Source organism: Seriola dumerili, unplaced genomic scaffold, assembly GCF_002260705.1.
Source record: "Seriola dumerili isolate Sdu_G_001 unplaced genomic scaffold, Sdu_1.0 BDQW01000089.1, whole genome shotgun sequence".
In the NCBI taxonomy this organism is placed as follows: Eukaryota; Metazoa; Chordata; class Actinopteri; order Carangiformes; family Carangidae; genus Seriola; species Seriola dumerili.
Genome location: NW_019174344.1, coordinates 827,438 through 851,940, shown reverse-complemented (window position 1 = coordinate 851,940; position 24,503 = coordinate 827,438). Strand labels below are relative to the sequence as shown.

The following is a 24,503-nucleotide window of genomic DNA, read 5'->3' as shown; positions in this document are numbered from 1 at the left end:
TCACCAAAAAATATCACGACTTACTCTGAATGCAATGAAACTTTCATTTTGCTGAGGCAAGAAGAAAAATTAAGTTGAAGCAGCTATTAAAAAAAATCCTGATTGCTCTGGGATATATATATTTTTTTAATTATGTAAACAATGAAATTTAAAAACACAGAACACAATGTGAGCTCTCATTTTGTTACATTTAAAATAATGTTACTTAAATGCCCTCACTGACATCAATTGTTAGTCCAGGAACAGCACTTCTAATGATTTCCAAAAATCATGGTGCTTCAGGCCCCTTTCTTTTAACAGCGCGCTGCTGATGAATAATGCAAAGATACAATAAAAACCTCTAAAACAAAAGCACCATACATCCATCACGGTGTTAGAGCCAATCATAGGCCTGGCAGTAATGATCTCTGAGACACAAAGAAAGAGGATGAATGTTTGATGAGGAAGGCAGAATGGGGCTCCTGGGAGGCCAAGGGACCGTTGAACACATACGAGGGAATCCCCCTTTACAGGTGGAGAGAGGAGGAGATGGATGAGGGGGGGAAGGGCAGTGCAATTGACGTGGAGAGATGGGGCAAGTTCTTTACATACTGTAGAGGGAGGTGGATTGTGTGATAATCATTAACTGAAATGAGCTTCGTTTTGCTTTTACCGACTGTCCAACATGACTGTAAGCACACTCGTGTGACAGGAAACTGTTACAAAGACCCAGTGAGTCTCTGAATTGATTCATGTCTTTTTAATTGCAGTAGCTGCTACTCAGAAGATGCCTCGAAATTTAAACTTCAAGGACCTCCCCACTCTCTAATTGCTAATTGTATAAATGACCTTATCAGGAAAGGTCAGTGGTTGTGTTTTTGGGAGGCGTTTAATTGTTTTACTGATGTAACTTCAGGGTTATTATCGATCCAGTCAATCTTCTTTGCGACATTAACCGAACTGGATTTAAACAAGTGGTGTTCGGAGATAATCCATTCAACATTTCAGCATTCCATCACCAGTTTCTATAGATCATGTTAGTAGCCATCTGTTTTTTAAACAGTGATCCTGAAGCACCTCCCTGTGTTCCTGTTTTAAGTAGCCACGTTATTGCTGAAATTCCACAAAGATTTAGTGAGAAAGACCCTGCCCTGGAGTGATTTATTAGTTACTCCACTATTTAGTTAAATACAAGATTAATCGTCTTAAACTGGAATTATTTTTCTGTGAAAATGTATGTAAACAACTCTGCAAACCTATGCAGAGAAAGGTTTTATGGGTAACTGTTGGTCATACAGGCTTTCAAAGGAGCTAAAACTAACACCTCCCAAATCTCAGCAACGCATCCTGCGGGAATGCATGTCGAGCACGCTGATTGGTTGATCCAAATCCAGTTGAGCAGCAGGTTAAAAGCCAAACAAACGCTTCCATCTGAACCCAATTAATTTTCATTGACATGCTGCCCAGAGCAGCACATTTCTTTTCAAGAAATTTATTAAACAAAATTGCCAAAAATCACTGCCTTCAGCTTCTCAGATGTGAGGACTGTCTGCTTTCTCTGTTTCATATATAAATCATCAGCATTTTTCTTCATGTCTTAGACCTAGCAAAACGTTGAGCAAGATAAAACATATCTTTAAGTGATAGCTAATATAAGAGCCATTTTATATATTTTTCTTATTGTCAACAAATCCCATGAAAGGACCACAACCAACAATGTGTTTCAATTCTTTCTGACTTCCCTTCCCATGGCCTTTCTCAGCTCCAGACGATCCATTCCTGCTGTAGATTATTGAGGATCTTAACAAATACATAGATTCAATTTGAAACCGGCACAGTAGTTTCCTAAACCAGCTGGTCTGTAGTTTTTGAGTAAATGTTACTCAAACAGAAGTATATAGTGCAGACTATTTTCCACCATAAATATATGTTCATTTTGATGCTTTAGTGAGAACTTCTAGGACAGCGTTTGTTGAATCAACAGTGTGCATGTTCATGGTAATGAGAGAACTTGTCACTACGTGCAGTGGTGTGTGTTTTTGAAACAAGGTCTATGGTTTTGGTCTTTTTATCTGTTGAGAATAAGGAATACTACTTATCCTAATGTGTGCCAAGCAATTCAATCACATATCAAATATTCAATTGTGTACTAAAGAGTTTCAGTTGCCACAGGTGCTCCCAGAATTTGACTTTCATAGATTGTTTGTGCCTGGTAATAGTGTGTGTGTGTGTGTGTGTGTGTGTGTGTGTGTGCGTAAGCACTCTTGAGCCCTCTTTTCCATTAGTGGACCATCTTAAGCCCCCCCCACCCCCAGACCCAGGACCATTCTCTTTGTCAGCTGGAAATGTGATTTTAGGGAAGCCTGACTCTCATTACCTTTGCTTCCTCTTAGCCAGGCTCCAAGTCATTCCACAGGGATCTCCAACCTGCTCATCCAGGCTCGGTGCTGCATATACAGTAGATGACCTCCACTCTTCAACACTTGTTATCGCCTGGGGGGGATATTACCATATTAATGCTGCACTCTACTCCTGGGACAAATGAGTGTCATAAAAAAGAATCAGCCTGGATGGCATCTTTCTCAAACCCCACCCTTATCCTTCTTACACTGCTGCCCACACTGCCGTACTTTTTTTTTTTTTTTCTGCCCTCTCGCATCTGCTATCTTTTCTTGGAATTTTTTTCGGCCCCCATCCACTCCTCCCATTCCTTCACACAGTCTGGTTTGAAGTGTGTAAGAGGCTGGCAGGCTTTACGCTCTTGAATTAAAAAGGCCATCTGGTGAAGAGGGAAACAGAGATGGCTGTATAGGAGGAGAGAGGAAAAATGAGAGGCATGGTTTTTCTTTGAAGTTAATGTGTAGACAGAATCCTGGGTGGGATATTACATCTAAAGTGTAAATATTGCTCTTAGCATCTGTCATTTATGCTTACACACAGCATTTTGGAATTGTATTCATTTAGTGTGTTACGTACAGAGCAACACTCGACAGCTATCCAGTGACATGTCAAGAATTTTCATGGGTTTGAGATAACCCACCAGCCATAAAATATTTTCACCGTTCTTCTCGCTACACTAAACATTTGTTAAAGGCAAAATTTGACATATTGTATAATACTCTTATTTGCTGTCTTGTTGAGAGTTATCTGAATGGGATAATATCAACCTCATGTCTTCTTGCTAAATATGAAGCTCAGCAGCTGGTTAACTTATCTTATCTTATCTATCAGCTACCCTGGCTCTGTCCAAAAGTAACAAAATCCACCTACCGGCACCTCTAAAGCTCATTACTTGGTATATTTCATTTGTTTAATCCACATAAAAACTGAAGTATATAAAGAACATCTTGTGGTTTTATGTGGAGGTTATATGCTGCACTATTTCTTGGCTGGCGGCAGGACTCCAGGAAGTGGCTAAATCTTGTCAAGAAACAGCCTGTCACATACTACAATTCTTGCAAAGCACCCAAAGTCCTGAAAGATATTTTCTAAAAATCTTGTGCACACTAAACTAAACAGTTACTGGTAGCTTCATATTTACTGCACAGAATGATAGTGGTATAAATTTTCTCACGTATTTCTAATGTATTTCTCATGCAAACAAGTGTATTTTCCAAAATGTCAAGTTATTCATTTAAGTGTAATTTTCAAATGAATAGCCCTAAGGGGTAAATTTGCACATGACTTTGTAATGACAGCTTGTTTAAAAGTATGTTTTCCAAAAGGAATGTCTGTGCTGCCATAACAGGTTTGATACTGAAGTGCCTAGTGAACAAAGACAGGGAGAGATAGCGAGTCCACTGGTGAGATGGAGGCCCCCCTATGGGAATGCAAGATCAGGAGGGAGACTGACAATGCGTCAGCCAGAAATCCTTTTGTCACCATTCTCTCTTGAGGCTGTGTGCTTAAGTGCTTTAACAGTGTTATTGCCGCCATTCTTTTTTCACTGCAGAATTCTATTCAAAATAAACACATTTAGTCAGTTCACAGCTCAGGCTTGTAGTTTCCTTCACCATTTGTGTATTTATGATGGCAATGTTTCACACGATGGAGAGCTACATTACAGCAAGAATACACCCCCCAAACACTAAGATGTTCTTGTTGTACACAGTTGTATTCTTTTGCTTGTCTGGGGTTGCCTTTGTATGCAAGGGAAGTAGAAATGACTTGGCCCATATGCCAGGCTGTTCCAATGGATTTTAACTTGTTGACAATCTGCTGAGGGAGCAAACTCAGAAAGTCTGACATCCACACACTTATTTTCTATGGAAGAAAAAGGATCTTTTAAGTTTCACTGACAATTCATCAAATGTAATGCAACATGTCACATCTTATTTCTTATTAAAAGACTGCAGTGTTTACACCAGAAGCATCTCAAAGGCTACAGTGCTTTATCTAACAACTGCTAGACCACTAAGAGTGCTGACGGATCAAAGATAAGATACTAAAGCAACACATAAATATACTGGTGGTCTGAGACAGAGGCCTGTATCGTTCAGTTATTGTCATATTTGGGTTGTGCTGTTGTTTGAAAGGCAGAACATGAAAAGATGTGACTGAAGTCTGATCAGTTTGGTCAGTTCACAGTGCAGGCTTCCCAGCTCTCCCATAGGACCTAGCACCATGCATGGTCAGACTGGCCCACTTGTCCTGGTCTGTCTTCCACTTCCTCCTCACCCTCTCCAACTACTGGCAAGTTTCCATGGAAACAAGAGGGAGAGAGAGAGAGAGGATAGTGAGAGAGAGAAAAACAGAGAAACAGAGAAAAATCCCAAAGAATGGGGTCTGCAGTCTAACTCCTGTTGAAGGCTTTGTGTTATTTTTATAGTTAAGTCAGTATTATGAAATGACAGAAAGAAATACTAGTATTAATATCCCCTTCCTCTGTTTTCATAATCTCTCATCAATACAGTTAATTACTGCTTGTCAGCTCACTTGACTTGTTGAGACAATGGATATGAGACAGATCATTCTGGCTCAATAATTTACTCTGATAAACTTCTTTCACACTCAACACTCTGCTTAATTAAGCCTCTGGGATTTGTGGCGACTGACACCGGGACTCAACAATAACCCTGTGTCTCTTCTGTTGTCATGGACCCGATCAGCTTTAACTCCGCGAATAAAAAAAAAAAAAAAAAAAAAAAAAAAAATACATTAACAATATTCATTACATTGATCTATTCATTTACTATTTCTGACAAAGAACCAATATATTTTGGGGAATGTATTTATTTGCTTTCATGCTGAGATTAGATGAGAAGATCAATACAACTTTCACCTTTGTCCATTATTAGACAGGATTCCAGCTATTTACTTTTTTCATGTTGTGTTGTATATTCTATTTGAATGATGATAAGATGAAAACATGTTTTTAGACATTTTTCAAATTTATTAAAAATCAAAAACTGAAATCTCTCATATACATAAGTATCCAGGACCTTAATTTAGTACTTTGTAAAGCCCCTTTGGCAGCAGTTACAGCTTTGATTCTTCTTGGGTGAGTCTCTTCAAGCTCTACACACCTGGATTTGGGCAGTTTATCCCATTCTTCTCTCAAACTCTCTCAGATTGGATGGGAAGTGTTTGTAAACTGTCATCTTCGGGTCTATCCATAGATGTTTCGTGTGGTTTAAATCTGGGCTTTGGCGTCTCAAGGATAGTCAGAGAGAAAACTGGGTTTGTGAAGGTCACCGTGACCCTGACCTATGACCCCTGACTACCAAAATCTAATCACTTCATCCTGTGAGTGACCTGAGTCCAATCAAGATACGGCTACAAACCAACCAACCAACCAACCAACCAACCAACCAACCAACCAACCAACCAACCAACCAACCAATCAGAATACAGCTGCAAACCAACCAATCAAAATACAGCTACAAATCAACCAATTAAAATATGGCTACAAATCATGAGCACATGACATTTAAAGAAGCTGTTAATGTTCTCTCAGGCACCAGGTAGAGCACAATACACTATAATTCATGTGTGTGTTCTGTGTTTGACCATGGTTCTGGTGTTTGGGGTTTCCAGAGTTTTTTGGGAGTCCACAAATTCACTTCAGTTCTGGCCATGAGTGGAGATATGAGATGGGAACCTTCAGACATTGGACATAAATGTCAAATGCTTTGGCTTTGGAATAGACGTGAAAATGTCTGACCAGAGACTCACTAAAGAGATATTTAATTGGGTAATTTTGCACAGCCATCCCTGGGCTGATGAGATGAAATACTTATTTTATCTGAACGATTCATCATTTAATTTTCATAGTATTATTTTCATTAATCAGGGGATCAAGAGCAAAATATTTCTCATGCATAGAGAAAAATGGTCTGTTGATATATGGTATGAAGAAAAATTATAAAGTTACTGCCTCATAAAGAATAGCTACAGTGTAAAACCTTATGTGGAGGATAATTTAAGCATAAGAAAAATATCCCCAGTTACATACAGGAACATCACCATTAGCCTTAGAGACCTGCAGGTTTAATGCCACTGCAGAGGAGAACAGACTTTGTTTGTCATGTGAGCGAGGTGAAACTGAGAATGAGTTTGGTGTTTTTTTTTTTGCTGTCCTGCCTACGAGGATGTAAGGGATGTACTTTATAGTAAAATGTCTCTATTTATGTTAATTTTCTTCTGATTGGATGATTATGAAAAAATGATTATGTGCTTCGGAAGGGGAACTTTTTTTTGTCGCAGATTTTATTTGTGGAGCTTGTTTAAGACCGAGCTGTAAAATATCCTGTAATTTTGTAATGAAATGAAATGACTCATTTGACCACTGCAACTGTACTTTTGATGTCTTGTAAACCCACAAGGGTTCAGCACTTAATGTGCATGACATAAAAAAATAAAATAAAATAAAAATACAATACAATCAAGTATATTCTGCTATCAGTTGCATTTTGCAGTAACTCGGCAGCACAGAAGTTGTGCTTATTTTTTTCTTTCTTTTTGCTCCAAGGAATCCATTTTGCAGCTGACCCTAACCTCGAGCTGGCAGAGCAATTGTTTATTATCATTGGTTTAAATGAACACATACAGTATATTTATATTTCAAGGACAGAGCTTAACTCCAAATTGATGTTTTTCCAACAACATTGAAACCCCAAATGCACTCTTTGTCATATGAGTCACATTAGTCTCACTAACATGTTTTGTTTTATCTGGGAAAGAGAATGCTCACATTATTTTATGGTTGCATCCTGCTTCGTATTGAAAATAAATAATGTACCACATGACAGACTGCAGAACAAATGAATAGTGTTATGAAGCTCTAGATGAAATCACACTACTTGAGTCTATTGGCAACAAAATAAATTTGTATGCTTGAAATAGATTTCAATACTTACTAACTCCTTTTATTGGTGCGAATTTTGCTTTTGATGCGCAGAAATTGTGCGTGCGTACTTAATATGATTTGACAAGATGTTCCTTGCGGACATGATTTGCTGTCTCCGTAGACTTTCGGTGTACAGGAGCATGTGCACATGTGATTATAAAAGAGTTGTACAATCATCTGCCTTAGAAGGAAATTAACATGAGGTCAGACAATGAAACAGGAGGAGAGGAGAAAAGGAGTTTGAAAATATTACACACACACTCTAAATTAAGCTTCATTGACTGCGTGCTGCTTGAAAATATGAGAAAACCATTTATTGGATGTTTTTGTTGTCCGCAGTGAACTCTGCTCGAATGGTGAATTCTGTCTTCAACCTTTGGCCAACACTTTATTAGTAGATTATGTTCAGAATATATAGTATGTACCCCTTCTAATATTCTGTCTGCATATCAAAAACATATATTACATATATTGTGTAGAACAAAAGAAATGTCTTGTCAAGTTAGATCCATCTTGTTGATGAGTTTACTCTGGCTGAGTAATAGCACGTGTGGTGGCTGCTACTGTAACAAATGAACAGTCTTTATTTTATTCTGCCCTGCTTATCATAACTGTCATCAATAAGCATCGAAGCATACAAATATTCACTCACTTGTGCAGATGATGTCAAATATTTCCATGGGACGAGTCAGTCCCTGGCAGACACGACGTGTGTGAGACAAAGGGTTCATTGTACTCCAGCTCAAAGGCTGTGACTGAATTTCTCTCTGTTTGATCTGCAGGCTGTAATCTACAAAAACTCTGAAGAAGAGAAGGACGGCGAGGATGGCAGTGATCCTGTAAATGGCCTCTGTCAGAATAAAAACACTGGTGCTTTGAGATCTGGTGCTGCTGCGCCTTACTGTTCTTCTCTTCAGAGCAGCCGTCATCAAAAGCTGACCAGACGCTGACCAGAACCCACAGGCAGGACAGTGACCTTGTTTTGCCCAGGGATATGTCATTGGGGAAATCCCCTGTGTTGGGGGTGCGCCCTCTGCCCCGACCACTCTGGCTGTCCCACCTCAGCCTGCTGTGCTTATGTGTGTCTCTCTTTGCCCAGGCTCCCCAGGGTTTGCCTGTGGTAGGTTATAACACTGACTCCAAGAGGGAGATCACACTGGATGGAGATTTGATGATTGGCGGCCTGTTCCCTGTGCACCAGAAGGGTGAGGGTGCAGAGGACTGTGGGAAGATCAATGCTCAGAGAGGGATCCAGAGACTGGAGGCCATGCTGCTGGCACTAGATGAAATCAACAAAGATGAGCGCATCCTGCCTGGCATCAGACTGGGAGCTCATATACTGGACACTTGCTCTAAGGACACCTACGCTCTAGAGCAGTCTCTGGAGTTTGTCAGGGCCTCCCTCACCAAAGTGGATGACAGTGAGTACACGTGCCCCGATGGCTCCTATGCCATCCACGACGACGTCCCTCTGGCTATCTCTGGGGTCATAGGAGGCTCCTACAGTGATGTCTCCATCCAGGTAGGACCTAGTGAAAACACACTAACTGAGTGGGTGGGCTCAACACATTGCATCTCTAATACAATCATTTTTAAATCTTCAGTTTGCTGTTGAACATCACCTCTGTTTCATGTCATGAAATGAGTTCAAAAGCTACACTGATGGCAGATAGTGCAATTACAAAAGGTGTATTTAACCATCAGCGGCTACTGGTGGCCTGCGAGAGACAGAAAGAGGAGGGAGTGCGAGGAGGAGAGTGAGTGTGATGGATGGTCATATAACTGTCCATTTAGACTTAAGTACCATGTGCAATTACCCTTTGCGAGATGTTAACACGGGGGACTTAATGAGTATTGGTTCCGCAAGGAGGATCTGTTTACCTGTATGCCCATATGCTCGAATGATCTAATTTAGAAGATCTCTTTCTCTTTCCCGGTAATTCACACTTCAGCATCGCTCCTGTCAGAGGCAGACATGCTACAGATGTTGCGCTCGGGATGGGCTGACAGGATGACTAGTGACGGCATGATTACTCTCAGCAGCAGTGCTCCTTTCGGCTCAGTCAAGCTGATGCGATGAAAGCTCTGCTAATTGGCTCTCCAAATCGTCCTCTGTAATATGGCTGCCACATCGGTGTAATTTCAAGTCATTGTGAGAGGAGACAGTGTGTCACGTGGAACTGAGATTTGTAAATATCCACAAATATACACGCCTTAAAGCATTAACTTAAACCCATCACCCTGGCTCAGTCAGCCAGAGGACCGTGTCTGCCGTCTCGGCTGAAGAGTGTGGTTCACCTCACTTGAGACAAGCAGCATCATGTTCCAGATATCTACTTATCTGGAGAAAGGGATGCACTTCTGCCCATCCATAAATAATAACTGGCTTCAGATAATTGATAAACCATAGATTCTGTAGGAGCCCCTGCCAATAACAGCCTGCTCTCCCCGACGGACACGTCAGGATCCAATAGGGTGGTGGTGGCGGCATCCCTCCGTTTGGTTTAGTCATGATTTGTAGTGGGCAGCAGTAGACATGTCAGCACTGATATGCCAACTGATCACAGTAAATAGCTGCTTCACTGTCTGCTATCATACAGATGTTTTCTTAAGTGGGCCTGTGAAAAACCTGTCTATATTTTGTGTGCTGAAAATAAAATGATACATCTACTTTTTTATTCAAATGAATAAATGCTACTATTAAAAGTCTTTAAAGGTTTAATATTCCCTGATCGTACTGGAACTCTGCAAACATCTTTTTATTTATTTATTTTTTGTCTTTCTTTTTTTCTTTCTTTCTTTCTTTTTTTATCGCTCCAAAATAAATGATTTGGTTTCCTTGCTGACCAAACACAATGCCAAACATACAGTACAGTACAGTGATACATTATACAGGTAGAGAGCCCCCGGGAAATGATGTAAGAGGAGAATTCAGAGCACCTATAAAAAGGGATTCCTGGTGAAAAGGACAGTTTGGAAATAAAGGATTTGATAAATGAGCTGTAATTTTAGTGAAACCCTGCATCTGCGGCTCCTTAGAGAGTGCCCTTGTCTTGTGGTAATTTATGGATGTACTATTACAAGCCTGAGGTCTGAGGTCTGCCCTAGCTTCTCACTGAATCTTCCTCATCAGTAGGAGTGCACCACAGGACACAGTTCCCTTTCTCACCATGAATTACCCTCTTTATTGTAATGCAGTTCAGCTATGAGGCGTGCCAGATCTTGGCGAGCATGTAATCATGGCAAACAACTATACGCACCGTCTCTGGAACTAAATCACACTTTCATTTCTTACTTCTTAATGTGATTACATAGTTATGTCCTCTATAACACACAACACTGGCTTTCCTTGCACCTTATTGAATTATTCTGATGTTTTAAAAAGATTTCTGTGTGATGTGTTTGTTTATACATGCTACTGTCCTGTTAGTTTTGGGGACAATATTAATACACAAAGATATGCATTTGGGGCATATGAATATGTGGAATGTCTGTGCTGCCGCTAGTTGTTGCTCTGCAGATACCATCTCCACACAATGTCTCTGTCCTTTGTAGCTGCCTGGTTTGTGCATAATCTATAGCCACCCAGACCTTTGAGTGAACCAGCCTGGCTGTGTGAAAGGCAGACAGTTAAGTCAGATGTGTGTATTTCACCCCAAAGGCAAGGCGCTTACCGGACAACTGACAATATTAGTTTAAAGACCCCGATCGCCATGGCGACATGGTGGAACATGGCGAACTGACAGGTTGTGAGAACGCTGAGTGCTGTCTAAATCTGTCACAATGAAGGAGCATGTTGCTGTGCTGCTGGTGTTGTGGTGTGACAATCGCAGATATGGGGGCGGATCTGGCTGCAGGCCTAGCCATGCTGGCGATACATGGGCACAGATTGAGTTAAGTGTGGAGGCGAAGTTCTATGACGCTCGCGCAGGCTAGGTCCTGTTTTCCCCATCTGTGGTTGCAGCCGGGCTGTCTGGTGTCTTGGCAGAGGTGTGCATGCACACTGAGGATGAAGAGGGATCAAATGAGAGATCATGTTTCACAGAAACACTGAGACAGTGACAGGCAGATATGATCATGGAGGGAAAGAGATGGAGTGAGTCACATGGCATCATATGGCGTCAAACCATTTGACAATCCACGCCTGTATCTTAAACAGTCACTGGGAAGGCTGTGATGCCATCTGGACAGTTTGAATGAATCTACTTGCAGAAATATTTATGTGATTCAAGTGTTTAGCCTTGAACATCTTCCCCGAGGTCTATCTAAACAGCAGGTTATCAGTGCAAGGTGAGTAATGACCTTGTGATGACATGTTGAGTACATTCAGCATCTTTATTCATGCATGAAGAGCTGGAGCACTGACAAGATTCGTGTTTGCCTACAAAATATCCAGTAGTATTTTTGCATACTGAGAGCAGGAATGCTTTAATCACAGAAGATCTCCAAAATGCTGTCAGCCTTCATCCGCCGTATGGATTTTAGTTGGATATAGCTGCTTCATAGAGGGAACATTAGCCTTATTAGTCAGTAGAGTCCTGAAGGCGAGGGCTAATCACAGATGTATTATATTCTACAATTACAGTCCAGGAACATCTAGCCTCAGGCTGGCTTCTGATTAATACATGGAAGGGACTCCACTTTTGTTACCCCGACAGCAGTCTGTGCTGCTAAATATGAGTCACTGGTAAGAGAGCATCCCCCAGGCAAAACATCATAATCACCAGGGTGCATTAGAAGAACAACACCTCTGGAATGTCAAATACTACTAAAAACGTTCACTGAAGAATTAGTCCCTAAATGCTCATTCTCAGGCATGAAACACAGAGGAAATTTCTGGAGCCAATCAGCAAACAATGAAAAATAACCTACTCTGATCTTTCAGAGAGGCGCAGAGAAATCACTGTCTGGAAGCAGAAACCTGGCTTGTTCCAGGGTATTTGGATGAAAGCTCTTATTGTGAAATGGCACCTGTGTGAATTAATTAGAATATTTTAGCACACTGTCTGAGATGTGGTCATTTTTTTACTGATTAATGAGAGAGGAGAAGACTCACAAGGATGCGTGCTGGAATTTAAAGATATAGATCCTGATATTTGCAGACTAAACTGTGTGAGCAGAATAATAAGGTAAATTCATGGGCTTTCGGCAAGCTCAAGAATCTCACTTTTTCTTTTCATCCACAAACAGCCCTATTTATAGAACTGTCTTCATCTGCAGGTAGACAGTGCCAGTCTCTGGAGCATACATGAGTCATACAAGGGACTTGGATACAACATGGATACACACATGACAGAATTCATGCCAGAGAGAACAATAATGACGAAACATATCAGTAAAACCATGCAGTAAAAATGCATAATTCATGGGTAAAAGTAAAGAACGTGCTCCCGAAATCGTAAATAATTCACACGTGATTGGATTATTCAGTGGTTTGGCAGAACCCAGTATTTGTGCAGTTGCAATACATATCATGTCCATCATGCAAACTCAATGAGTGTTTCCTGATATCAGATATGAATGACAGAATAGGACATGAAGTCAGCTAAAGTTTGGTTCGTCATGTACAGTGTGTGGATTTTTTTTTCGTTGGTCTAATACTTAATTTCCCGACTACAATGAGCAGGTCTGTGATGTTTGGATAACTGACGATGAATGATGATAATGAACTTAATGCACTGAGTCACAGAGGAAGGAAGTGAGATGAATGGAAGCGAGTACGCATCAAAGCTGAGTGACTGACATTGAAAATGAATGGAAACCCAGTCTGAATGGTTGCATCACTCTGGGGGATTTAAAAAAAAATATTGCAGCATAAAGGAGATTGATCTTATTCAGCGGGATGAGGGGACTGGACCTGATCAAAACTCATCCTTGCTCTAGGTATCTAACAGTTCATATTTCCACCTTGTTAAAGCTGTTGCCAGGCAACTAAATCTGAAGAAATAAACTAATAATGATACGGTGCATATTCTAACTGGACTCTATACATGTGCTGTACGTGCACGCGTGTCTGCTCCTCGTGTATGTGTTTGCATGTGTGTTTCCGAGCACTGCAGTGGGCCGTATATGTGTGATACTGAGTGGAGCTAAGGACTGCTGCTTTGGGAATACAGTGTTATTGCTGTAGAAGCACACTGAGACAGTCTTCTGGGAAGAGCAGATGGGCTTTTCATGTAGAAAAAAATCATGACATCTCTACAAAGTAGGCCTGATATTTGCTGGACCAGGACACTCTCTCAGCCTCTTATTTCTGTGTTCCTGTATATCCCCAGCTCTGTTATTTGACTATTGCCCCAGCTGTGTCTCTTCTCGCATTCCTTCCTTCTCTCGTTAATGTCTTTCTCTTCAATGCCTCTCATCCATTCAACAGTATGTTAAACAGACACAAATCAAAATGAATGCATGAAATGCATGAGATGTGCTGCATCTCAAACACATCAAAGCCTATATTTAAGAAAGAAACTCCATTTCTACTGAATTTTTCATCGACCACACCAGTAAATTCTAGTCTTCCAGCATTTGTAAAGGCTACTAAAACACTATGTTGGTAATCTTTTTGAGATATATAAATTTGTGAAGTTTTTATCATGAATAAATAGCTTTTTTTGTTATACAACTATGTCTTGACATTTCAAACGGGCATTCTGAATTATTCCATCTCATGGTGTTTGCTGCTGCCATCTGTATAGAAACAGTATACGACAGCTGAAAAGAACAATCCTGTTACTCTGTGTCTCTGTGTCAAATGCAGCTACTGGGTCCTGTATGCTCTCTTTGCTTGGGTGGCAACCACTTTCACTGTAATCTGCTCAGCATCAAACCCTGCAATACAAAGCCACACTGGGCCACTTCTTAATTTTCTTAATTAAATAAGATGCTGTCTGATGCAGGATGATCCCTATAACTGAAGGTGTGAGACTGTAAGCCACACAGTGCAGCTTAAACCTCAGCTAGGCAATCGAGAAATGATGGAAACTATTTAATACACTTGCAGTCTTACGATAATCAGATCTGCTTTACATGTGAAGCAACAGTCTGTACAGGGTGGAGTGAGATTGTCAGTGTTCACAATCCCCTTCTGTAACGCTCCTCCTTCTTTTCAAATTTAATGGAGAAAAGTCCAAAACAGCTTTTCTTTTTAGTACTGCCAACATTAAAATCATGCAAAAAAATATCATAATCATAATACTTCACATTACTTCATTACTTCACTTACATCAATATGATGTAACTGATCAAATCTTATCTTACTGAATTTCCTTTGAGCAGTGGAATGATTAAACTTAATACATTTCATATTAGTGCCTGTTGTAGTAACTAATACTGTGAGACATTGACTGTCAGCGAGTGAAATAATGAAATTTACAAAAATTACTAAATTAACTACATAACTAAACTAACTATAGGCTGTTTTCCTTTTTAATTTTCCATGTACACACATGCATAATTACATTAATTTACTGTTCAGCAGCAGAGACAATGATGCACATGCATCCTTACAACCTACAGCTGTAGTCAGGAAAACACAACACCCTCCAAGAACAAACTGCTGAACAACAATGTCTGCAGGATCTAAACTTGCCTTATAACCCTTTAATGCACTGCACATTTCACCCTCCTTTGGATTAGCTTTTTTGATGTCATGTGGCTTATTCCTCAAGCTCTTCTTGTCCTTTACTATCTTAAGCTCTAGGACTCCTTTGCTCCTTTGAACCCATTACAGTCAGGATTCTTGACTGAGAAACGTTGTGCTGGTGCAGCCAGTTGGCAGAGGGCACCCTGGTTAAAGCAGGGTGCATCACTGCACTCTAAATAATTAGTATATGAAATGGAAAAGATCATAAATGATCGAAAAGAAGAACACTGTCACTATCTTGCCTGTAGACTCCATTTCCCTATACGCTCCATATTGGCCTTCTGATATCTACTGATGGTCTCTGCACTCACAAGGTGTCAGTCACAGGCTTTGGAAGGTTCAAGGAACTGTTTTTTTTCATATAAGCAACATGAACATCTATATAACGATTTCTAATAAGCCCATTGTATCAGAGACATGTCTGGCACTGTGCTTTACAACCTTCCATAAGCCACACGTAAGTGGATTACTAAACTGGCATAGAGCTCTGCAGAGAAATGACTCATTCACTACTGTGAGCATAGCCAAATTTCAGCAGAATGGTGGAATAATGTCGCATTTTCTTTTTGTCACTTTCGTACCTGTACACAATCCAGATGCAATGTTTTGATGTTACAGGTTAAATATTTCATCTATCACATAATATAATGATGCCAGACAAAGTTTGACCAGATCCTTGAGTATTAAATCAAATCAGGTAAAGCTTGAGACTGAATCCCTCTTGTCTTGTCCTTCTACCTAACTACTGTACGTAGCTAAACTTACACTTATATCTGCTGATATGTTAATGCACCTACATGTGTTCTGTGCCTTCTTTGTCTAGAAAGACTGCCATGGTGCTCAGAGATGGTTAAGCCCCTCAGCTTAACACGCCACATGTAGTCTCACTTCCATACAGGAGCCCTCTCAGCCTTTCTGACTGCCTTGTGTTAAAACATACCAGGGGAAACCAGGATGTGCCCACACTCCTTGCAGTGAGCAAAAATGTCTATTAGTAGGTATGAGTAGGTATTAACTTTATGAGCAGGTATTAACTTATTTAAAACCTCTCACTGTTTCTACTTATTGCCCCAAAACATGTTGAAAGAGCCCAGGAAAAGAGTTAATGATGATTTAAAGTTACATGGTAATATAATGATAATATTAATGACTAAAATCTGCAGTCAGGGATTTCCTCTCTTAGCGCAGACACATCAGGGAAAATGTTATACAGTATTTGCAATGCATTTAGTTTAGATCCCATTTTCTGTCAGTAAATATAAATAAAATCCTCTTCCATTCTTCACTTATAGTTTCTACAATTAGCATCTGATCTTTTTCATGTATGGAGGGAGCTCATGGTTCAGCTGATGTCCTCTTGTGGACTGGAGCTGAATGCTTTTCAATGCTTTGTTATGTGATATATTTTTGGATTTGAAAGTGAAGACTAGGTGAATCTAGGCTACTCAAAGTTCATGCAATTAAATCCAAGAGGTATTCATATGCACTTATTAAGGAATTATAGAAACGACCCTTGGAGAATTTATCTCAATGGGGAAGGGGTTTTGCATTTTTAAATAGAATGAAAAAGAATTGAGTGATGTAAAAATAATGAATCAGGTAATGTTTATGTGCCACTTGCACTCTTTAGATCATTTACTCTGATTTCTTCCAAAGAGAGCAGGCACACTGATGCCAGCTGTTTCACCACATGTTCAGAGGGGCTGTAAGGAGAGAGACGATTTTATGTGGAAATGTGATTATTAGCTGCATAATGTGGGCTTCTACAGCTGACCTGACACTCTCAGGGGAAAAGGACATTTGAACTGATATGAAAATGCTCACTCATGTGTTGCTATCTCACAGATGAGTCAGAAATAGTTGTAATGTTGAACTGGTAAATTAGTTCAGCGTTGCCTGTGTTATGCCGTTGTTCGGGGGAGTGGTAAAAAATCGAGGCCCAGTCACTTTTGATTGTGCTGCTGCATTTAGTTTTTGTATGAGACGTTCGCTCATTAATTCCAATAAATCTAGTAGTCTGGAAATCACTGACATTTGCTCATTTAATCTTCATCGCTCTGATCCTGTAGAATAACAAAGATCGCATGATTAAAATCCATTGAGGCACATCACACTAGATGTACTGTAATGTCTCACTGTGTTGCCCTGTTTATCAGTGAGGATACACTTGAATAAATAAAGCCTCGGTCACATGTCTGTTCCTCTGTACATGTGTATTGGGTTTATCTTTGATATATCTAGATCCTTAATTTCATCCAGTGTGTCTGTTGGTAATCCCAGGGTACAGTTTTTGTGCATGTGAGACATTACATTTACTATTCATTCATTTGACAACACTTTTGTGATGTACAAAGTAAGTACCATCCAAGCAGCAATCACATGCTGCATCACTATATACTGCATCAGCTATATTCCAAAATTATTTGATTCATTTTTCTCGAGATTGCAAAACTATACTGCCAACACATATGTAACTATTTGTAGACACTGCTGGCCACTTGACAATAATTGTGTTCATTAAAGGAGCATCAGAGATGCTGGGCTTTCTAATATTTTCTTGGAAAGGTTGAAGCTACTTGTAAATGTTCACCTAGGCAGTCTTCTCCAACAACAGCATTGGCATAATTTGAAGTAATCCTTAGTGATAACAGCATTACATTTGTTCAGGGCACTTGACAGAAGGTGGAATTGGCCGATATTATACGGTTCTGTAATGTGCAACAGATCGCTTTTACTTCCGCCACAATATGACAAAACAGGAATTATAAATTAAACTCAGAGTGGATGCATGAACATGAATATGAATTTCCTCTCTGACTTTCTAAGGAATGACTCATTGGCATTCAAGAGGCCGTGCCACGAGTGTGCTGGCGTGAGAGCCGGCATTAAAGTCAACCAGATTTAGGTTGGCATCCTTTTGACTGATCAGACCAGCTCCCCTTAGGCTTCCACAGAAGTGCCTGAAGCAAGAGCTAGTGGTTGCTGCTTCTGCACACAGCACGCGGTGTCATGACACTGACAGAACTGACTGCATAGAAAGCGTAAAGTTTCAAGTTTCTCTGATACCTCGACACCCTTTCACTTTCCAATCCCTGTCCTCGACCTCTCCCTGTCTCTCTGTCCACTTCTCTGAAGACATCTTCATTTTTGTAGTGCAGTAAATTCTATCCACCGTGACTAACACCTGTAGCCACCCGGTCCTCTGTATCATACATATTTTGGAATAGTTTTGTTGACAGCATTACAGATCAGGAAAGATGAGGCAGACGGGCAATCCACACAACTGTTACATACACATCTCAGCACTCAGTCAGCAGGAGAGTTAAGTTGTGAAAGGCCCAGCAGGGATCCAGTGAAGAAATGAGAGACTGAATGGGGTGAGACTAATTGCATCTGCTGGGGAATAAACATGTAGTGTAGCCAGTTTCATTAATTTATTTGATGATGAGCAATTAAACAATTCCCACAGGTGTCAGGTGTATGTTTTGTGTGAACTGTAATAAGTTAATTACCACTAATTTATCATAATAGCATGCATATGTGTGTATAGAGTACGCTTAATGAGGGTTTACTGTTATTGTGTGACAACTGATTCAAGTAACAAATATAATTATTCCGGTGTCTTTCCCATTTCAGGTGGCCAACCTGCTGCGACTCTTCCAAATCCCTCAGATCAGCTATGCTTCCACCAGTGCCAAGCTCAGCGACAAGACCCGCTATGATTACTTCGCCCGCACCGTGCCCCCTGACTTCTACCAGGCCAAGGCCATGGCAGAGATCCTGCGTTACTTCAACTGGACGTACGTGTCTACAGTGGCATCAGAAGGTGACTATGGTGAGACTGGGATTGATGCCTTCCAGCAGGAGGCTCGAGCCCGCCAGATCTGCATTGCCACTTCGGCCAAGGTGAGCCGCTCCATGAGCCGCTGGAGTTACGAGAACGTGATCCGCTCCCTTCAGCAAAAGTCCAACGCCAAGGTGGTCATCCTGTTCACGCGCAGCGAAGACGCCCGTGAGCTGCTGGTGGCAGCCAACCGCATGAACGTCACCTTCACCTGGGTGGCCAGTGATGGCTGGGGAGCGCAAGAGAGTGTGGTTAGGGGAAGTGAAGCTGTGGCAGATGGGGCATTCACCATTGAACTGGCCTCCTATCAAATCCCCCAGTTTAACGAGTACTTCACTGCCCTGCACCCGTACAACAACACCAGGAATCCCTGGTTCAGAGAGTTTTGGGAAAACCAGTTCCAGTGCAGCCTCCATGATCTGGGCTGTGGGAAGCAGTCACTCCGCGAGGCTCCATTTCAGCCAGAATCCAAGATCATGTTTGTAGTGAATGCTGTCTATGCAATGGCTACTGCCTTACATAACATGAGGCAGGCCTTATGCCCCAACTCCACCAAGGTGTGCGATGCTCTTAAACCAGGCAATGGCAGAAAGTTTTACAGGGACTACATTCTCAAGGTCAAGTTTGAAGGTAGGTAAAATCTTGATGAACTAATATTATTGCAGTGTTACTTAAAAGATATGAACGTTCAGGGTGTAAAGCTGCTTTCTTTTTCTCATTATTCATCTGTATAAAAATCCCCGTTTAATCTCCCCAAGTGCACTCTGCAAGTACTGTATGCTGCCAAATTGGGTTATGTCAATTTAGATTTATTGTACCAATTCATATAAAGTGTTGAATTAGTTCGAGAGTAATTCTACATGTTTATACACTGCAGCTTTAGATAAGCTCTGTAATGATTCAATTTGCAAAGATGAAACAATTTCCACACTGTCATGCTTGAAGGCTCCTTCTCTCATGCATTTTGATTTAAGTGTGAGTAAAGAGAGGGCTATTCAGTTTGAACACATACAAACATCACTTCTTCTCTCAGTTGCAGAGAGAATATTTGTTTTCTGCTTGTGGAAACAAAGCTGCAACACTTTTACACTACAATGTGTAACAAATGATAGAGCCACCAATTCAAATCATCTCATGTTCGTAAATGAGCGGTATTGTCTTATCCTTTGATTTTAATACTAATACATTACTAAATACCAACATTTTCATTGATGGGAGAGAGAGGTGGATCACTGTGCTCTCACCCAGCCACGCTTTTCTGCTGATTACGATTTAAAACAAAAAAAACCCCAAAGGATTTTACTATCCAGAGACTTAAAATTGGATTAGAGGCCTTAAATTAGCCAGTCCCTGCAGGCCTTACAACAACATGAGGAGAAAATACACACATAACAGATGGATTACTAAGTCTTTCTCTACATTTTCAAATAATTTGAAATAACAGGTTAGATTCTGAAAGTGCTGCATAATAAAGTCAAATTTTACAATATATAAAATAATGGCTGTTTGTACTTGCAAAATTATCATATGTTTTACAATTAAATGATGCAAATTTTACTATAGCTGAAATGATAAGTCAAATAAATTATTAGTCAATTGACAATTAAAAAATTAACAAAAGATTAATTTGTTTACATAATTGAGGAAAAATAAGATTTATTTGGCTTTGTATCCCTAAATGTGAGGATTTTATATTTTTTTCTTTCTTCTTTTTGCTATACATCATAGTAAATTAAATTAAATGTCTTTGTGTTTTGGACTGTGTGCTGTATAAAACCAGCATTGCTGAAAATGAATAAAATTTTATGGACAGTATGATTAGTCAGTGAATTGAGAAAATAACCGTAGAATAATCGATAGTGAAAATAATCGTTGGTTTCAGCCCTTAGTACACTATTTCATAACCATGTATGCAGAAAGTTAATAAAATCAAGATAATGATAGGTGACTTCTAAAATTTTAAATTGGTGCTTCATTTCAACCTTGACTTTTATGAGGAATTTGAACATTACTTTATATAATGTGCCATCTGTCTGGAATTCCCATTCTGGTCTTCAGTCCAGGGACTTTCCATCAAAGTAAACCGCCTCAAACTGTGGCCTCCATCATGTAAATTGACAATTTGCAGCTGTGTCCCGTCACAGTCACTGTTCAGTGTATACTGCGAGACAAATAAAATGTCAGCAGAGACATATAAATAAGCAAGGAGATAAATTTAATGCTAGACTGTCTGAACAAAAACATGCTCTGTAAGATATGAGTTCATGGTGTACAGTCCACAGTCCGAAACAAGTGAGTCCAACTGTCACAAACCTAATGTTGATTGATATGTTTGCTTTTACTTTGACAGTTCTTATACCATGGTTGCACTTGCCATACGATGATGCCTGTGTACCTGCTATTTAATAACACTTTCTTTTTTTTCTTTTCACCTTCAGCACCATTTCGTCCACCAGACACAGAGAATGTGGTCCGCTTTGATGCCTTTGGAGACAGCCTGGGCCGTTACAATATTTTCCACTATCACAAAGAGGGTGGACGCTACGTCTACCGTAAGGTTGGCTACTGGGCTCAGAGCCTGACCCTGAACACCAGCCTGATCCCGTGGGCTGGCCAGGTAGCCCCCACCTCCCAGTGTAGTGACCCCTGCAGGAAGAACGAAGTGAAGAGTATGCAGCCTGGAGATGTGTGCTGCTGGATCTGTATCCCCTGTCAGCCCTACCAGTATTTGCAGGATGAGTTCACCTGTGCTGACTGCAGCTTTGGACAGTGGCCCCTGGCCAACTTGACAGGCTGTTACGACCTGCCTGAGGAGTACATCCGCTGGGAAGATGCCTGGGCCATTGGACCTGTCACCATTTCCTGTCTAGGGATGATGTGTACGCTCTTTGTCATTGGCCTCTTCCTTAAACACAACGAGACACCCGTAGTGAAAGCCAGTGGACGTGAGCTCTCCTACATTCTTCTGCTGGGAGTGCTGATGTGTTATAGCATGACCTTCATCTACATCGCCAAACCTTCCACAGCAGTGTGTACGTTGCGCCGGCTAGGCTTAGGCACCTCCTTTGCTGTGTGCTACTCAGCCCTCCTAACCAAGACCAATCGCATCGCTCGGATCTTCAGCGGGGTGAAGGACGGAGCCCAGCGGCCTCGATTTATTAGCCCGGCCTCCCAGGTTGCCATCTGTGGTGCTCTGATCTCCTGCCAGCTGGTGGTGGTGGTGGTCTGGCTGCTGGTGGAGGCCCCAGGTGTGAGAAAGGAAGTGAGCCCGGAGAGGAGAGACGTGGTCACCCTCAAGTGTAACAGCAAGGACTCCAGTATGCTCATGTCTCTCACCTACAACTGCATCCTCATTATCCTCTGCACAGTCTACGCCTTCAAGACCCGCAAATGCCCCGAGAACTTCAATGAGGCAAAGTTCATCGGGTTCACCATGTACACCACCTGCATCATCTGGCTGGCTTTCCAACCCATTTTCTACGTTACTGCCAGTGATTACAGGGTGAGTTACGTTGCGGTCCTCACTGGAAGGTTCGCCTATCAATGAAATGTTACTTTACTCTTCTCTAAATGTCGTACATGCTGTGGAAACCATTTGTAATGCATTATTTGTTCAGATGGCTTTAGGCTCTTCTAATCTGAGCAGAATACATCCTAGCAGATAATGACTTCTTCTGGGGTTGAATTTGGATTTTATATGCATGAAATCACAAACTAATGTCAACTAGTATTGATTCAGCTGTCAGACATGTCTGCATTGCCTGTGGCTCTTAAGAATATATATTCTTTATTACTGCATTGCTTTAATTCTTCACAATTAGCTGCATATTTAAGATTGCCATGTAATGTGCAAGATAAGGACTTTGACTGGTTTATTTTACGTTAAAGTTATAATATTAATGAGGTGAATGTAAATTATAAAAGATGGATGCTCAGGTCACGGAGAAGTGAAACAGGGCGCTAAATATGTCTTACCACAATAAAACCCCAGTTCTAATAGTGGTACAAGTGGTGTTTCATCAAGGTATTCTGGATTTGTTATATTTTTTCCAGTGTTTGTCCTAAACCATCATGAAACTATGGATGGATGGATGGATGGATAGATAGATAGATAGATAGATAGATAGATAGATAGATAGATAGATAGATAGATAGATAGATAGATAGATAGATAGATAGATAGATAGATAGATAGAAGAGACAGTGACAAGTTTTCTTTCTGAGACTGCATAATGAATGGATGCTGATGGTCATTTGTAGACACAAGAACATAAACTGAGTTGATAGAAATTTAGAGGAAAGGGTGGCCTGTGTTGTCGGGGTTTATCCCTCTGGGGTCTGAACAGAGTGCAGCGAGAGAGAGCCAGAAGGGAGAAATAGACAGAGGAATCCCCTGACACATCCCTTGTTTCTGCCTCTGCAGAAACATGGAGAAGGCAAGCAAGACCATGAGCACTGAAAGGGAACTGAACGTCCCTGTGTGTTCCTTTGTGTCCCTGTGCGTAGCTGTGTGGAATGGAGTGTGAAAGACTAGGATGCTGAGTCCCAGCTGTGCCCTCTGTCCTGGGACTGCAGTGAGGCTCAGAGGAACCCTTCCTCCAGGCCCTCCAGGCTACACTGGCAATTCACAGCCAGAACGGGCTCATCAGATAGACGCAAAACTCCCCTTTGACCGATGAATAATTACTGAAGCAACTGAGTTGGCACGGCCTCTCTAGTTTTTCACAGGCAGGGACACATTACTAGTGTTCTCCTAGTTTTACACCACTTCTCAAATTGTTGTCACATGCAAATATCCAGCTGAATGACAAATAGGTTTGATTGTTGACTGTCATAAAATGTTAAAGTAAACTAAATACAATCTACTGAGCCATGAATAACACATTTGATTATCATATGAAATATTAAAGATGTTCTCCACACCCTGAGGAAGAGGGCTCGCCTCATATGCCAGTACTGGTCATCTCATCTCAGCAGCAAACACAACTGATTAAACAGCCAACGCAGTCAAAAGTCACAGCACTTCCATGAAAACACTGAAGACAGAAAATGATTTCCTGTGCTCTTTACAATCACAGCCTGTTATACTATTCTGCTGAGATCCGTCTTGAAATGGACCTTTCCTTGTCAGTCTGTTAAGCTTGTTTGACTGACATTAAAGCAGTGCAGCACCATAATGTTTGTCTCTAAGATGATATAGAGCCCATTGTAGGCTTACATATACTGGACACAGTGCAAACATCAGTTTTAATAGTACCGGAGTCAGGCTTGGCAAAAGAGTTGAACCAGGAAATACGTAAATACAGAATATACAGCTCTTTGAGGAAATAAAGAAATAAATCCAGCAACGCAGCATTAGTGGAGCAAATACAATTCGAGCATTACTTTATGTAGAACAGCTGATGAAGCCAGTGGGGATCAGTATAATACTCCTCGTCATACCATGAATATCTCTAACAGTAAATGCTCATTAAAATCATTTATATGTCTAATTACAGTAGGTTAAAAAAGAACTAGATTCACTCCACTTGTGAAATCTCAAATCACACACTGGTCTCCATCAGTGAATTACTGGTGGGTTTTTTCAGTTCATACTCCATACCAGCCTAACTAGACTGGCTTGTAGCTGGTTCATCCAATAAAGCTTTTCAATAAACGTACAGCAAGAAGCCCAATAAAAACAAGGAATCTCA

General features: G+C 40.8%; 1 protein-coding gene across 2 annotated transcripts in view; it reads left to right on the top strand.

The window, feature by feature from the left end:
* The window catches only part of grm2 (glutamate metabotropic receptor 2), a 33,882-nt gene that overhangs the window by 4,605 nt on the left and 4,774 nt on the right, over positions 1–24,503 (top strand). For both annotated transcript variants that reach the window (XM_022745651.1, XM_022745652.1), the window contains exons 2-4: positions 8,110–8,849; positions 18,603–19,440; positions 21,249–22,312. In XM_022745651.1, coding sequence (XP_022601372.1) covers positions 8,322–8,849; positions 18,603–19,440; positions 21,249–22,312 — 2,430 coding nt within the window. In that variant the 5' untranslated portion in view covers positions 8,110–8,321. The remainder of the gene's footprint in view (positions 1–8,109; positions 8,850–18,602; positions 19,441–21,248; positions 22,313–24,503) is intronic.